The sequence below is a fragment of the Podarcis gaigeae genome (genome assembly GCF_964106915.1).
Source record: "Podarcis gaigeae genome assembly, chromosome: 10".
In the NCBI taxonomy this organism is placed as follows: Eukaryota; Metazoa; Chordata; class Lepidosauria; order Squamata; family Lacertidae; genus Podarcis; species Podarcis gaigeae.
Window position 1 is genome coordinate 44,219,400 of NC_139686.1, and position 16,227 is coordinate 44,235,626.

Consider the following 16,227-nt stretch of genomic DNA (forward strand, 5'->3'; position numbering starts at 1 on the left):
ATACTTTGAAATGAATGACATGTGGCCATAATGTGGAACATCTGTTCCGCTGCATTCAGTGCATGTTGTAAGAGCTGACATAAGTTCTCAAAGTGCTGAATGTTATTTTTAATTGCTAAACTTGCTTGCTTGACTCATACTTTTAAAAGTCATAGGCAGTTTATATATTCTAACATGCCAGCAAAACTCAGTTATTGGTTTACCTTCCATTTGCAAACTGTTTCTTTCACCTTTCCCCCCTTTTGCATCCTTCAAACAAAACAGCTAGGTGTATCTTCCTTCCTACAGTTATGAAACAGGAAATCTAGATTCTCACAAGCCTTTCTCCCTTCTCTTGACGTTTGCTTATTGTACCAGATGTTAAGGGAAGAAAGCATAGCTTCTGTGAATCCTCAACAGTTCAATCATTTCCCCTTCAGAAAAAAATGGAGAAGATGCCATAATGGCGGGTGACAACCATTGGTTTCTAGGCATGTACACACACAGTCTGATGATGTGCATTTAGTGCTGGATGCAGTTGTATTTAGGGTTGCTGTACGCATATTGCCGCTGTGTCAGTGCTGTCCCACATTGTTGGTTGATGTAAAGTACATTCTGGTTTTAATCCAATTCATGCTGAGAATGCACTTCTCAAGCACTTGCTGCCACCATCTGTATACAGAGAGTGTTTTCTTAAGTCACTTCCTATTGGGGTAGACCTGGTGATGTCTTAGGGTTGTACCACTCGTCCTATCCCACCAGAAATCTGGTTTATTAAAACATATGCAATTAAGCGAGGAAGGAGTTGCATGTGCACAGGTACAGTGAACCTTATTTCCACTAGGGATGGAAGGACCTGCCAATTTCGGTTCTCTGTTTCTCATTTTCCCCATCTTAAACTTGGTTCTCTACATTCTCTGCAGCAATTTGCAAGAGTTTCTTTAAAGAAAAACCATGACAAAAATCCTTTACATTTTAGTTCGATTTTTTCCTAATGAACACATTTTGTATATCTCACTAATGTACCAGCAGTTTTCCTTAATATAAATGCACTTTTAATGCTAAGTGTTCTATTAACAAAGAAAGGATGAGCAGCCTGAAACCACTGTTGAGTTATTAGAATTTGAATTCTAAAGGCATTCGCAGCTGATGGTTGGGTCTTGCAAAGTGCTGTACACTGAGCCCTGCCCACCTGACAAACTTGGCTTGCAGTGGACGAATCCAGTTTCCTACCCCTGATATACAGAGATGAAGAAAGACTACAGAAATATGCAATGGAGCTCACTGCAACCTAGCACACTGCTGCATTCTGCTTATTAATCTTCAACAACAAGAGATGTTTTGGTGGCTAGGAAGAGCATTTCAGTGGATATTTGATTCCACTTGGGTAAAAGTTTGCATTTAGGTGCCTAGTACTTATTGATAAAATACAGCTTTTGTAACACAACTACTGCTATCATTTAGGCCCTCCACCACCACCTGCACATATTCGAGTGAACAAAAAGGATGCAGTCATTACCAAATCTTCCATCCACTTCGCTTTCAATTGCAGCTGGTTCAGTGACACCAATGGAGCTGTGAAATATTTTACCGTGGTTGTGAGAGAAGCTGATGGTAAGTTTCCATGGCTATACAAGATAGCCTGCATTGACGTAGTTCCTTTGCCATAGTCTTCCACAATCTGGTTGATCATTGTAAAATCCCATTATGACCACAAGGGTGATTTCAATATACAATAATCATGGATAAAGCATCTTAACAGAAAAGTATCAGGGGTCCTTGGTAATCTATAGGTCTGTACAGTGGTACCTCGTGTTAAGTACTTAATTCGTTCCTGAGGTCCGTTCTTAACCTGAAACTGTTCTTAACCTGAAGCACCACTTTAGCTAATGGGGCCTCCTGCTGCTGCCGCGCCGCGGGAGCACGATTTCTGTTCTCATCCTGAAGCAAAGTTCTTAACCTGAAGCACTATTTCTGGGTTAGTGGAGTCTGTAACCTGAAGCGTATGTAACCTGAAGCGTATGTAACCTGAGGTACCACTGTAATTTGATCCCCACAAGCCTTGTTCTGCAGTAATAACACAGTATTTTACTTCCATTTTTTAACTTTTCCAATCACCCCTTTCTAGGCAGTGAAGAGCGGAAGCCAGAAGAGCATCACCCTTTGCCTTCTTACTTGGAATACAAACACAACAACTCCATCCAAATCTATCAAACAGATTATTTTGCAAGTAAATGCACTGAAAGCCCTGACAGCGTTTCAAAGAGCTTTGATATTAAGCTTGGAGCAGAGATGGAAAATCTGGGAGGAAAGTGTGATCCAAATCAGCAGAAATATTGCGATGGGCCACTAAAACCCAGAACTGCCTATAGGTCAGATTTAGTGCGGTAATCATGCCACAAAAAATGTGGCTTGTCATTTGGAACTGTGCTTTCTGGAAGCATTTGAACTACCGAAAATTAATAGCCTCTGTTGCATGATGTTATCTGTGCTTTACTGTGCCATTTATAATAACTTTGCCCTGCTCTGTCTCATAGATAATGTCTAAACATTTCCTTCACCCATGTCTGTCTATCCTGCAGTGAGTTAGATAGAGGACTCTGTAGCGTGTCATTTTTACACTGATCGGTGAACGTGCTAATCCCTCAGCGGATAACCTTAGGATGGTCCCTAGTCCTCATTTGCAGTATAAAAGTGTTCAGTGCAGCTAAAATACCAGCATACACATGATGGATACTTTTGAAATTGTGGGCAAAATGTACTAGACTCTTTTGTCAGTGTAAGACCAGTTGCCAAACTCAAATGGTCCAAAAATCATGATCAAGTTATTTTTTCCATTCCCCCCCCCCCTATCATAAATCCTGTTGACTTGTGAGAAAAAACTCCAACCTTGTAGGGTCTGAATTTTTACTAGCCTATTTAAACTACTGTCTATGGTAAGTTTTTCTCTGAAATTCTCAGACTAGAAAAATGATCTCATGAAAGTATAATCAGTTGGATAACTTTGCCATTGTTCCAGTTTAAAAACAGGTATAAATGTACAATCATTTTCTGATTGACTGTGGAGTTACTAACCAGGGTCTACCTATTAGTATGGGGCTGCTGAATAATCTGTTACAGCCCAGAACTTAGGTTTGCTGTGCCAACAAATACGTATTTAGGATAAGTGCACCAAACTCTCTGCCAAAACAATATTAGTCATCATAATGCAGAACTTTAGAATCAGAGTGCCAGTTCTTTAGAAGGTGGGCCCAGTTTTCCAAATGTATTATGTAGCCAACTTTGAGAATTGACAATGATAAAGCAAAGTAAGCAACACTGCCCACTGGGTAGTGAGACTAATCCTATGTGGTTTCTTTCATCTCTTAAGTGTGCATTAGTCTCAGTGCAAAATGTCTCCCACTCTCTTACAGGTCATTGCAAAACTTTTGTTATAATGCATTTCCTCTGACTATGTTCAAAGGGCTTTTTGAGCTTGCTTGCAGGACTATCCCCTAAAACAAGCTGGGAGCATTTGTGGATTATGAAATGCCCTGTGCAGTTTGTGATCAACATATTCAAAGACAAAGGCCAGGTTCTGCATTGTGATTTAGCAAACAATCTGAAGCACTGTATGCAGCACAGAGAGCAAGCAGTATGATTAAGGTGCAAGAAATTCATAGGGAAAAGGTGGGGAGGGGTTAAGCGCAAAATGTCAGAAGCATCCTAGGTTCTTGCATTCATTTCTTTCTTAAATTATTAGGAGCCAAACCGCAGAGAACTCAGGAGATCCATGACTGGATTGCTCAAAGCCCTTTTATTTACAAAAAAGAAACCACAGAGGGATTGTATTAAGCCCACAGTGCTAGAAAAGCAGGCTTAACTCTTCCTAACAGTTTCCCTTATTTAAATCACACACGCACACATAGTCTGAAGTTGCTAATGGCTGTAGAATAAGAGGAAAGTAGGTACAATTAGGAATGGAAGAGAAATTTGATTAAGTTTGCATTTAGAGGCGATCTTCCCCAATCTACACTTTCCAAAACAATATGAAAATCAAAACGCAGCATTTTTTTAAAAATCACACTTCTCCAGTCAAGTAAAATGTAAAATGTCTTAGGGTAAAAAGGGCATAAAAACACAGATATTTGTGGAAATGACATATAAAGATGCATTATATTCAGGGAAATACTTTGCAAAAATGTGTGCATTAGGAGAAATTCACACTGAAATGTTGATAAATTTCCATTAGGACTTTTAGTGTGTGTATGCATGCGTGTGTGCAAACTGATGTAGGTATGTGGAGAACTTAATTTAGACTTAGAAATATCAAAAACTGAGAGTAACCAAAACAGCTTTGCTGACCTCTTGCTGCAGTACAGGCCCTGTATCCCAACGCTACCACTGCAGCTAATAGTAGCTTTGAATGTGGGGTAATTTAAGTCAAGGAAAGTACACAGAGGAAAGGATGGGAAGCATTAAAATTTCTTCTCCGTCCTCACATTTCAAAGTGTTGTGGCCTTGGCCCAATATGGGCACATTACAGATGTTTTCTGACTGGCTGTTGCATCACTCTAAAGCAGTAGGAGATGAAAATTACTAGTAAATTACAAGTAGTGACAGGTCAGAAGCCTGGCTTTATATGTCTTATTACTTTGTGTAGCCTTTAATACAGAACTGGGGTCCTTTGGCCCTCCAGATATCATTGGCCTTAGTCCCAGCCACATGGCTTTTAGTCAAGGATCATGGGCGTTGTAGTCCATCAACATCTGGAGAGCCACAAGTTCCCCAGCCCTGGTTTAATATTCAGTATTCCTATAACCCTTAACAATTCAAATGCTTCCTTCCATTTAGCACTATCATTGTATATTATACATCCCAGGGAAATCTAATTTTAAAAACCATTCCCCTCCTTTCCAGGATCAGCATCCGGGCTTTCACACAACTCTTCAAAGAAGACCTGAAGGAACTTCCCGAGCCCCTGTTCTCTGATACCTATTTCTCTTTGCCAATTGTTACCGAGTCAGGTCAGTTTCCCCTCCTACCTATGAAGCATTTAAAGGTATCTAAAACCTGAGCATTTGATGGAGACAAAAGACAGCAGGAAGGGGCTTGTAGAGCTCTGTCTTGGCCAAAAGTGACTTTCGTCAAATCCATCCATTTAGAAGGCTGATTCAGCCACTGCTATTTAATGAGAACCTGTAAGCAACGTGGTTCATGCCATCTTCACTTGGAGACTCTGTAGTGAGCCACCTTTGATGAATCTCTAGAGAGTGTCTGATGTTGTGGAGAATGTGGAAGCCTGCCTCTTAATAGGGACGGGTCATCAGAAGACGATTTTGCAAGTCTAATTTCAGCCAGAGCTGACTGGGACTCATAAAGTTTTATATTGTTCTGCTTTAAGGATTTTTTTTCATCGCTCCTTCTTTATTTAAGCATTTTCTGCATTTCAGAATTACAGTACATTTGAAACCAGAAATAATATGGGTTCAGCACTAGAATGTTTATTTTTAACATAGTTATCCCCCCTCACACACACACTTTTATATATTTTTTATTTATTTTTTAGCTACTCATTCATTCAGGAGTTTCTAAATTGTGGTTTGACCAAATGCTCACAGGTTGATTTATAATTTTAAAAAATGCTGGCTATGTTCACTTTTGGAGGCAGTATGCCTCTGCATTACCATTTGCTTGGAACCACAGGTAGGGAGATAAAACAGGAGATGAAAGTAACAACCCCTCTTCTGCTGTTTGTCCTCAGAGTTTGGTAACTGACAGAATACTACCCTTTGCACATGAAGGATTTAGCTTTCGCTAACCCTGGTAGCTATGTTCTCCCTCTACAGTTGGAGGCAATATGCTTCTGAATGCATGCTGCTGGAACCCATGGGGAAGGGAGAGTGTTGTTGTATGCAGGTCCTGCCTGCAAACTCCCCATAGGTTTCTGGTTGGCCACTCTGAGGGCAGGATGCTCGACAAAATGGGCCTTTGGGCAGATCCAGCAGGGCTTTTCTTACATTTGTATGTGATAAATACATAATTTAAAACACTGAAACAGCAACAGTTACATAATTCTAATCAGTCCAAACTGTCCCATTGTATGCACACACATGTGTTTGCTTGTGCAGATCCTTGCTAGGAATTGTATCGGAAAACAGCAAAAGGTAGACATAGGCTATTCTATCATGACCTTTCTTCTAACTTTAAAACTCTTAAGTCTGATCTGTGTATACAATTGTTTCAGAGCCCTCACTTGGAGTTGTCGAAGGGGTGAGCGCTGGTCTGTTCCTAATAATTATGCTGGTGGCTGTCACTGCATTGCTTGTCTGCAGACGAAAAGCAAAGTGAGTAGAAATTCACATTTCTTTTTTCCTGGCACCAGAAAGAATAAATATAAACTTATTCATCATGCAATGTAAATTTCACTTTATGACAGGTGCTCTAAATGCGAGAACTACGATTTTATAGTTGCACCTTTTGAAGCTATTCCTCAGTAGGTCCTAAGTGCTCTCTCTCTCTCTCTCTCTCTCTCTCTCTCTCTGTGTGTGTGTGTGTGTGTGTGTGTGTGATCTTGAGTGGCAGATAGATTTGCTATAATATTTATTGGTCAATATAAGTAGGAGCAGGATTGCAGCCTTAATGCTATTACTGTTCTTTGAAGAGGAGGTGCATCATGTGCAAAGCAGCAGCGTCCCACAGAAAAATAGAGGAGTGTGATGTTGCAATGATTCAGTCTTGAATTGTTCTTGTAACAGACATGTTTGCTTTTGGCCACAGGAGGTGGCTGTCCTGGCAGGGTAAAACAACATACCTCCCTCACTAGGGCACCAGATATAACAAACACTTGACAACTTCTTGTGTTGCAGTAGTGGCCATGAAAGACCAATGGTGAGAATGAGCATTCGCAGGGACAGACCGCTCTCTGTTCACCTGAACCTGGGACAAAAAGGGTAAGGTCAAAGTGCTTGCCTTGGCATCCTTGGATAATGCAGTCTGTCTAATCACCATCTGACCTTTTCTTTCTTTTTCTTTCTTTCTAAATAACCTGAAGGAGCCGGAAAATGTCCAGGTAAGAGCCAATGCTAAGTCATCCTTTCTACTGTGTTGGAAAATACTGGCTCTTTGTTTTAATAATGTGTTAACATACAGTGTTTTCTTTCTCTCCTTGCCCCTCCCCACGCCTTGCTTTGAATGTTTTAGCCCAGTAAAAGTCAGTCAGTTTGAAATGCACTTCACCAAACTACAAGCAGACTCAAACTACCTCCTGTCAAAGGAATATGAGGTAAGGACCAATCAGAGTGAAAAGAATGGGCTGTTTGGGTACATCTGGCTATCATTCACAATGCATTGACTCAAGGCCAGTCGTATTAAAGGAGACCGGATCAGTGGCAGTTGACATACGCAGGGAGAAAACGTTGCATTGTTTGGGAATAATAATAATAATAATTCTTATTATTATTATTATTGTTGTTGTTGTTGTTGTTGTTGTTGTTGTTATTTTATTATTTGTACCCCACCCATCTGGCTGGGTTTCCCCAGCCACTCTGGGCAGCTTCCAACAAAGATTAAAAATACATTAAAATGTCACACATTAAAAACTTCCCTTCAGATGTCTTCTAAATGTCAGGTAGTCGTTTATCTCTTTGACATCTGATGGGAGGAGGCGGGCGCCACTACCAAGAAGGCCCTCTGCCTGGTTCCCTGTAGCTTTGCTTCTCACAATGAGGGAACCGCCAGAAGGCCCTTGGCGCTGGACCTCAGCGTCCAGGCAGAATGATGGGGGTGGAGACGCTCCTTCAGCTATACTGGGAATCAAGATGGAAAGGGACATGACATAGATAGCAGCAGGTGCCAGAGGGAGGTATCAGTGGAATAGGGCTCTAGGGCATAGGCTAAAAAATGCAGGTGCCATTTTGGGGTCCTTGCTCAACAGTTTTCAGCAACCGACACAAACTGTTTATATCAGCATTTTGACCTGAAGTGGCTGCTGAATATTACTGTGCACTATTTGTTCCTCCTGGTTTGTTCCCTCTCGGCTGTTTCTCCTTTGCAGTACCCAACAGTATGTATATATGGTGCTTTTCCACTCTTGGTTGGCACTTATTGGGTCTCTGAGCAGTGCAGCTCATCCATCTATGTACATCGCCCTCAGGCATCCCCTCTCAATCCAATTAAGAAAAGCCATCCTGGATCATGCCCATCTTGTGCAGCATCCTGTTCTCACAGAGGCCAACCAGTTGCCTATGGTGGGGGGCGGCAGGACACCTGCAAGCAGGACCTGAGTGGAACATCACATTCCTTTCTTGTGGTTTCCAGGTTGATCCTCTATGGACAATACGAGTACATTGCATGTCAGCCTCCAAAGTCTTTATTATTTGCATTTATTTAAGCAAGTTCCCAAGTTTCTAAGCAACAGATTCATCTGGCATGATGAGAAGTGGCTCTATTGTATAGTAGCTTAGCACTAGAAATTGCCTTGGAGAGGTGAGGATCAAAGGCTTGAACCACTTGGTACTTGGCACAAATCCAGAACTGCTTGAATTCAATCACACATCTGTTTCCATCCTTTAGTCTTGGATAGCTGATGTGCTATAGAGACCATATATGAATATAATTTAACCATTTTCATCCCCTCTTTTCTTTCTTTTGGATTTTACAGGATCTAAAGGATGTGGGTCGAAACCAATTGTGTGACATAGCACTTTTGCCAGAGAACAGAGGGAAAAATCGATACAATAATATATTGCCCTGTAAGTTTCCTGCTGGATGCAAGCCTTTTCCTTTTCTCTTCCTACATCTTTTCAGCAAGAATAAGAGAGGCAGGAAATGTGGTATATCCTTCATCCCAGTACTTCTACCTGGCAGAAAAGCACCACTCCCATCAAGGGGTCTTACCCTTTGATATTCATACTGCAGGTCGCATAATGAGAGAATTCTCTCACTTCGAACCCAAAGTGCAGTGACTAATAATGTTCATCTTGGTTATGAAAGGCTTCAGCCGTTAAAGCAATTTTGCTGAATTGTCACTGTTGATGGTAGGCAGATGTAGCAATAAATAGCAACCTTTGCATGCATGGTTGGTTTTATGTGATCAGCCAAAAGACAAACAGCCGAGTTTAGTATTTGCTCAAAAAAACCAGAAACCAAACCTGTTCTAATACGTCCATAAATCACTCAACCAGCATTACTGATTTGGTAGGCAGTAGATTTTTCTTTTATCTATCAGAATAAATTTAAAGTCCACAGAAAGATTAATGGTCCATGACTTTAGAACACAGAACAAGTGAAAGTAGGATGCGTTTTCAAAGAGTGCATGTCTTTTTTTCATCTACAAACTCTAAGAACTCTACTGCAACATGTCAAGAAGAGAATAGCAATAAAAACAGGATCTCCATAGTATACTCTCTCATGTTTTGGGAACATTTACTGAGACAGTGAGGACTCCCAAGTCAAATAGCCAAGATAAGAGGAACAGCCTCCCTCATCTTAACTGGTGAAGGTGTCAACCAAATCTTCCATGACATCTTTTGGAAGGGTCAGTTTAAGTGATCAGAGAGAAGATATCCCAAAGCTAAGAAACTTCTCAAGCAACATTTCCGTTTTCAGTATAATTTCACATGGGAGGGTTTTTCTTTCAGCTGTTAATAATAGTAGTACCCAATGTATCCAATGATGAATCTTTGGAGACAAAAATCTGGGCTACAGTGTTGTAACAGAATTTGCCCCCATGGTGAAGTCCTCATCTCAGCTTCACACAAGCAAGTGCCCTGTCCCATAAGTGGAGTCTTGTTTGAGAAAAGAACTGAGGACAGAAGATCCAATTTTAATCCACAAAAACATGGTCACATGCCTCCACTCTGTCCAGGAATAGAGGTTTTGTGGGAAATCCTAATCGGGCAAGCTTATCATATTACTTGCTTGCTAAAAGGTAATAAGAGGACAATGAAGAATGCAACCAATTTTTATGGCTGCAATGAAATACATTTTTCACTTGCTGCTGTGCCTCCAGAAGACTTTTGTGCAATGTGAAACCTCAACAGCTGGGCGTGTCTATATGCTAACCGCTCGTCCATCTCTCTTCCTTGATCTTGGAGTCATGGAAGAATCAGCTCATCATCATTTTTCCCCTCCTTGCACCCTCTTGTACCTTCTGCTACCTAAAGCAATGTCCCAAGAAACTCAAAATCTGGAACCTGAAAGCTGCTCCAAAGCCATCCAGTATAGCCATCCAGTAGTATGAGGAACTGCAGTCAGGAAAAAGAAAACACCAGAACACATGGAGATGTTCTTGCACAAACCTAAGGAACACTGAATCCTGGTTCTCTGGCTTTGTTATAAAATTGTCCATTATATAAGATACAAAAGAAATAGCCTGATGACACATCTAAAAATCTACATGTATATTTCCTCTATATTGTCAATTCCTCCCTTAGCTAATCAGAGGTTTTGCAGCCAGTTGGAATAATTCCCAGTATATTTGCCTGTAAGAATTCATTTCCAAACCCATATTTCTGCATCATGCTTTTGAAAGTTTTCAGCTACTATATTTCACCAAAAGAGAGGGCAGCCAGATAAAAATGAGGACAAGATTCTTCCACCTTTAATTGTTGTGTAACAGGGGAAAATTCTGCAGGTGTGACTTTCATGTTTCATTCTGCAGGTGTGACTTTCTAATCTTTAGAGTCATCAGGATGATTTGTCTCCTAGTTAAGAAATTCCCTGCCCCCATTTCTAGCATGCCTAGATGAAACATACTGAATAAATATGGACCATCATTGCTACATACATACAATTGAATATTTAGATTCAAACCTTGACTGTCAGTACTTATTCATTGTTATGCATTTATTAAAATTAAGGGAACCAATAGTGAAAATGTTTTTGCAATGAATCTCTTCCACAGATGACACAACGAGAGTAAAACTTTCAAATGTAGATGATGACCCATGCTCTGACTATATCAATGCAAGCTATATCCCAGTAAGTGACTCCGTGTTTCCTTTTTACAGCCCTTTTAAAAATTGGGTATTTGACAGCAATCTTTACTCAAGTTCATAAACCTCTAATCCTCATACCCAGCCCAGTTATACTTACAATCCAAATTTGAAAATTGTGCCTGGCGGGCTGCCATAGAATTGAAATTCAGTAATCACTTAAGGCCATTTTCTGGACTTTCTGTAGCTTTGTGTGAGCAGCATTAGGATCAGCCAAGAACAACTTTTTAAATATCTCTGTCTTTGTGGAACGTCTACAGATAGGTACAACTGTTTGGCACACAGTGCCCAAAATTGTATTTCATCTTGAAAGCGTGCATATCTTACATTAAAGCACAACTGGCAAAGATTACACTCTCATTTGTCATAAATGGCAGAATGCCTCCAGATCCATAGATCACCAAATAATGTCCTATCCGTGGTGGTCTATCTACCTCCCACAACCCGTGATCTGGTTTCTAATCCCTGTATTAGTGTTTTCCTAAGTCACATTTACGTTTTGCTTTCCTCTCATAAGGTAGACCAGTGTTCTTCAACCATGGGTTCCCCTGTATTGTTGGACGGCATCTCCCATCATCCTCAAACTGCTTAGCCAATCATGGGGGATTCAGAGACCCAAGGCTGAAGGACAATGAGTTATACTGTTGTGAACACTCAATGTTAAGATTTTCACTCTGTCATCTATTGTAATTATAACTGTGGACACTCCAGAAGACCTTGATGAATTGATTGGGTGACTTTGTTGCCATGACATCCCAGTTTAGAATATTATTTCTGTTGTTGTTGATCTTGCCCATCCTTCTGTTGGCATAATGGTTCTCCTTCTCCCATTTTATTCTCACAATGAACCTATGAGGTAGGCAAGATAGGGACCGGTGGCCCAATTTCACCTAATGAGTCTGATGGCTGATGAGGGATTTGAACAGCTTTGGCCATGCCAGTGTTCCCCAGATGCTTTTTACTACAATTCCCATCATCCCTTGCCATTGCCGATGCTGCCTGGGGTTGATGGGAAATATAATCTGAAACGGCCATAGGGCAGCAGGTTGGTAAAGGCTGGCCTAGTACAATATAGTTAACATGAACAAGAGGAGCTAATAAAAATCTCCTAACAAGATCCAAGTTGTTGGGTAAACTGAATTTACTATGGTCTAACCCACAGACCCTAGGGCTTGCCGATCTGAAGGTCAGCAGTTCTCCCTGTGACAGGGTGAGCTCCCATTTTTAGGTTCCAGTTCCTACCCACCTAGCAGTTCGAAAGCACATCAAGTGCAAGTAGATAAATAGGTACCACTCCGGCAGGAAGGTAAACGATGTTTCCATGCGCTGCTCTGGTTTGCCAGAAGCGGCTTAGTCTGCGGACAAACGCTGGCTCCCTTGGCCTACAGAGCGAGATGAGCGCCGCAACCCCAGAGTAATCCGCGACTGGACCTAATGGTCAGGGGTACCTTTACCTTTACTTTTAACATTTTCCTTGGGAAGAATCAGTGGATAGGCTTTGATCATAATCTTGCTGTTGTTTCTTAATTTCAAAACCGTTAGTCTTTTTTTTAACCTAGAGCTATTTGTCCTTCAGGCCTCTTTTAAAGAAAAGCCTGCTCTCCCCTTGCATCATTCTCTGTTTTGCATTGTGTGAGTCGATCTTGAGAGGGCAAGGACGATTGGCTGGTGAGGAATGGATGGTATTGTTTTGCGGCATTGTGCTTGGAGTACAGTGCCTTTTGATCCCCGTGATTCAATGCACTGACACATTCTCTTTCTCTTCTCCAATCACCTTACTGCTCTCAAGCCTCAAAGCAACCTTCAGCACTGTGCTTTAAAGCCAGTTATCCAAGAAAGATGCCTCTGCATACGACGACACCTTCTAAACTAATCATAGGTTTCTAAATTGGCAGGGCAATAATTTTCGCAGGGAATATATCGCAACTCAAGGACCTCTGCCCGGCACAAAGGATGATTTCTGGAAAATGGCATGGGAACAGAATGTTCACAATGTTGTCATGGTAACCCAATGTGTTGAGAAGGGTCGGGTGAGTAAATAGCTTTCCTGTTTCTTGATTACATATATGTATCTATATCTCACACTAGCACTTGAGATAACCCAACCAAGGTCAGGACATGTTGCATTCCACATCGTGTAAAGAGCTTCACGACAAATGCATGAAAAGATCTACAGAAGATAATCCAAGTAACCTTCTGGCTTGGAGCCATTAGTCCTCCAGTGGCAGATCAGTGTGCTAATGTGATTATCTTCCAGAAGGAAGGCAGGGTGTGGATCAGCGATGCTATTGGTGCACAGGACAGCTGTTGTTTTAATGTGAAATTGCTACTCTTTTCCCCATAAAAAAATGAGTGAACATTGACATGACAGAAGATAGCAGGATGTACCTGTTGAAGCGTGGCTAGTTACGTGGCTTACTGTGGGAGAATAATGAGTGGGCAGCACTAAAAACCCTCTGTCTGAAAGCACCCTAGCATTCTACAGTTGTAATTTGCATCCTGATAAAATCTGCACTATGCTTCTAGAAGAGAATACATCATAATTTGTGCCATCCATGTAATTGTATATAATTGTATATAATTTGCTGGGCCTTTTAAAGTTAAATATAAAGAATTCACATCAACTGGTGTTATGTTTTGTTATTTTTGTTTATTGATTACCAAAGGGAATATAGGCATAAAAGTAAATCTATTCTTCTGATAGTAAAAGCAGACTCTTCTTTGTTTCTTTAGGTGAAATGTGACCATTACTGGCCCTTTGATCAGGACTCCTTATATTATGGAGACTTAATAGTCCAGATGCTATCTGAGTCAGTACTCCCAGAATGGACAATAAGAGAGTTTAAGGTTTGCAGTGTAAGTATAATATAACTATTTTAGCAAGCCTTCCTAAAAAATAAAGTTACACTGGCAGAGAGTGAGTATTAAATAATCAACTGGTTCCTTGGGCCAGAAGTTAAAGACTAGGAGTCCCCCAATCCGATACTTATTTACCTGGGAGTAAGTCTCACTAAACAAAATGGAAGTTACTTCTGAGTAGGCATGTAAGAACTGCTCTGTGGAAGTTGTTTCTCACATTACAATGAAACAACATGAGAGTGTGTTTGTGTTTTGAAAAGGCATGCAGATATCATTCTACTGTCACAGCATGAAGCACCCAATTTTCAGCTAACTCTTTGAACTGTTAGATCTGACTAGTGTGTGGCAAATATGGCCTGGTTGCTGCTGTGTCATAAACTTAATATACCTACCTATCTGCCAGATCCTTCTCAGTTTTTTGTTTCCTGGTCTGACTGAGAGCTATTTACAATTGAAATAAAAAGCCAAGTGTCATCCCTTATCTCAGGTCTGGGGGGGGTGAGCTTTGGCCCTCCAGATGTTGCTGAACTACATCTGCCTTCATCTGTGGCCATTGACCATGATCACTTGGGCTGGTGGGAGTTGAGGTTCAGCAACCTCTGGAGGGCCAAAGGTGAGAACCTGCCTACTCAGCGGAGATACACAGTGGTGTATATTGTCTGCTTTCCATGTCTAATTTTCCCCTCCGCCTTCAATTGACCTTATAGGAAGAGCAGCTTGATTCCTCTAGACTCATTCGTCAGTTCCACTACACGGTGTGGCCAGACCATGGTGTACCAGAAACCACCCAGTCCCTCATCCAGTTTGTGAGAACTGTACGAGATTATATCAACCGAACACCCCGTGCAGGACCAACCATAGTACACTGCAGGTATTAGCAGGACAACAGTGCTTTGAAGACTGGGTTAGGGGAGGGCGAGAGAGCATCAAAAAGTATTTGCCTTTTATTTGCTTTCCAGACTCATTGAACAGGTAGGACTTCTGATAGCCAATTGGAAGTTTAAGTCTTCCCCAAGTGCAAAGTGTATCTAACAAGAGATCATTCTTCCAACTGTTTTGCCGGTGGGCGGCACTGAGAAGTTTTCCTGCTTCTCTCTCAGTTAAAATACAAAAAATGGAAATGATGGAAATGAATACAAATGAGAGCTCAGCTTGAGCCTCCTGTGTCTTACTAGCCAGACGAGGAAGAGGAGCAGCACATCAGGAGACACACTGTTTCTGTATTCTTTTCCAGTGCTGGAGTTGGAAGAACAGGCACCTTTATTGCACTGGATCGAATTCTTCAGCAGTTGGACTCAAAAGACTCTGTGGATATTTATGGGGCTGTGCATGATCTGAGGCTTCACAGAGTCCACATGGTCCAAACAGAGGTAAGCATTATTAGGATGCCACTATTATCATACCACAATAACCGGAGAGTCCTTGCTAAAAACTGAATTGTTTGGTTCAAACCAGTGTATGAAATTCCAAAACACTTTTTCCACTCTCCAGCCTTCCTGGCCCACTCTTCTGGGTTTGGGTGAGGTTCTGGTGCTGCTGCTGCTGCTACAGCAGCAGCAATTGCAGCTTTACCTTCCCACAAGCCCCTTCCCTCACCAGCCCTCCCCAAACTCTTCCTCTCAACAGAAATAAGTCTCCAGACCAGTGGTTCCCAACCTTTTTTTGGCCATGCCCCACCTAAGCATCTCTGAAATCCTGGTGCCCTCCCCATGACATATAATTCTTATTATTCAAAAAGTGAACTCCTATTCACATGAAGGAAGCCTAAAAGGCCATTAACTGTTAACTCATTCTCAAATTGCCCCCCTTAAAAATCAAATTGCCCCCCTGTGGTGTGTGCACCCCACATTGGGAACCATGGCTCTAGAGGTTTCGCCAGCTCCTTTTCCTCCTTGTGCCCATCTTTCCTCAATTCTACATCTTCTCCCTCCCTTCTCAAATTCCTGGTCAGTTAGAAACTGCTAATCAGCTAGGGGAGGCGGTCAGCTAGCATAGATAAGCTGTTCTCATTTTTATGTGTTTTTATCTTGCATTTTTTATGCTGTGTACAAATGAAAGCTGGTATACAAAGTTAATAAATAAATTGCTGGTCAGCTAGCAACTGCTTGTCAGTTATGGGAGGAAGTCAGCTAGCAAAGGTAAGCTAGGCACAGGTAACTTTCCTCAAGGGCCAGAGTCTCTGTTCCCTGCTGTGATCTCAGATTGCATTAGAACACCACTGAAGGAAATGGAACATAGTTGTCTCCATGCATATTGATGCAGGGGGTGTTGGCAGGGGTGGCAATCCCAATTAGCAGTTGGGTAAAGCCTACTGCTTCCCACACTAGGGACATGATTCAGTCTGCCCGCCACTCAATCCCCTTGCTGGAAATGTGTGGTTTTTTAGAAATAAAAAACACCCTGCACTGAAGGG

General features: G+C 41.5%; 1 protein-coding gene across 6 annotated transcripts in view; it reads left to right on the forward strand.

The window, feature by feature from the left end:
• PTPRB (protein tyrosine phosphatase receptor type B) overlaps nucleotides 1-16,227 on the forward strand; it is a 76,872-nt gene that overhangs the window by 54,020 nt on the left and 6,625 nt on the right. For 5 of the 6 annotated variants that reach the window (XR_014555317.1, XR_014555318.1, XR_014555319.1 and 2 more), the window contains 13 exons: nucleotides 1,444-1,593; nucleotides 2,108-2,351; nucleotides 4,879-4,985; nucleotides 6,206-6,305; nucleotides 6,828-6,911; nucleotides 7,013-7,030; nucleotides 7,162-7,243; nucleotides 8,621-8,711; nucleotides 10,865-10,941; nucleotides 12,851-12,985; nucleotides 13,689-13,811; nucleotides 14,522-14,685; nucleotides 15,049-15,184. Coding sequence is in view for 1 of the 6 variants with exons in the window: in XM_083698875.1 (XP_083555001.1) it covers nucleotides 1,444-1,593; nucleotides 2,108-2,351; nucleotides 4,879-4,985; nucleotides 6,206-6,305; nucleotides 6,828-6,911; nucleotides 7,013-7,030; nucleotides 7,162-7,243; nucleotides 8,621-8,711; nucleotides 10,865-10,941; nucleotides 12,851-12,985; nucleotides 13,689-13,811; nucleotides 14,522-14,685; nucleotides 15,049-15,184 (1,511 nt within the window). In the remaining 5 variants the exon portion in view is untranslated. Of the gene's footprint in view, nucleotides 1-1,443; nucleotides 1,594-2,107; nucleotides 2,352-4,878; nucleotides 4,986-6,205; nucleotides 6,306-6,827; nucleotides 6,923-7,012; nucleotides 7,031-7,161; nucleotides 7,244-8,620; nucleotides 8,712-10,864; nucleotides 10,942-12,850; nucleotides 12,986-13,688; nucleotides 13,812-14,521; nucleotides 14,686-15,048; nucleotides 15,185-16,227 lie in introns of all 6 variants that reach the window. The other variant, XR_014555316.1, reaches the window with a different exon arrangement.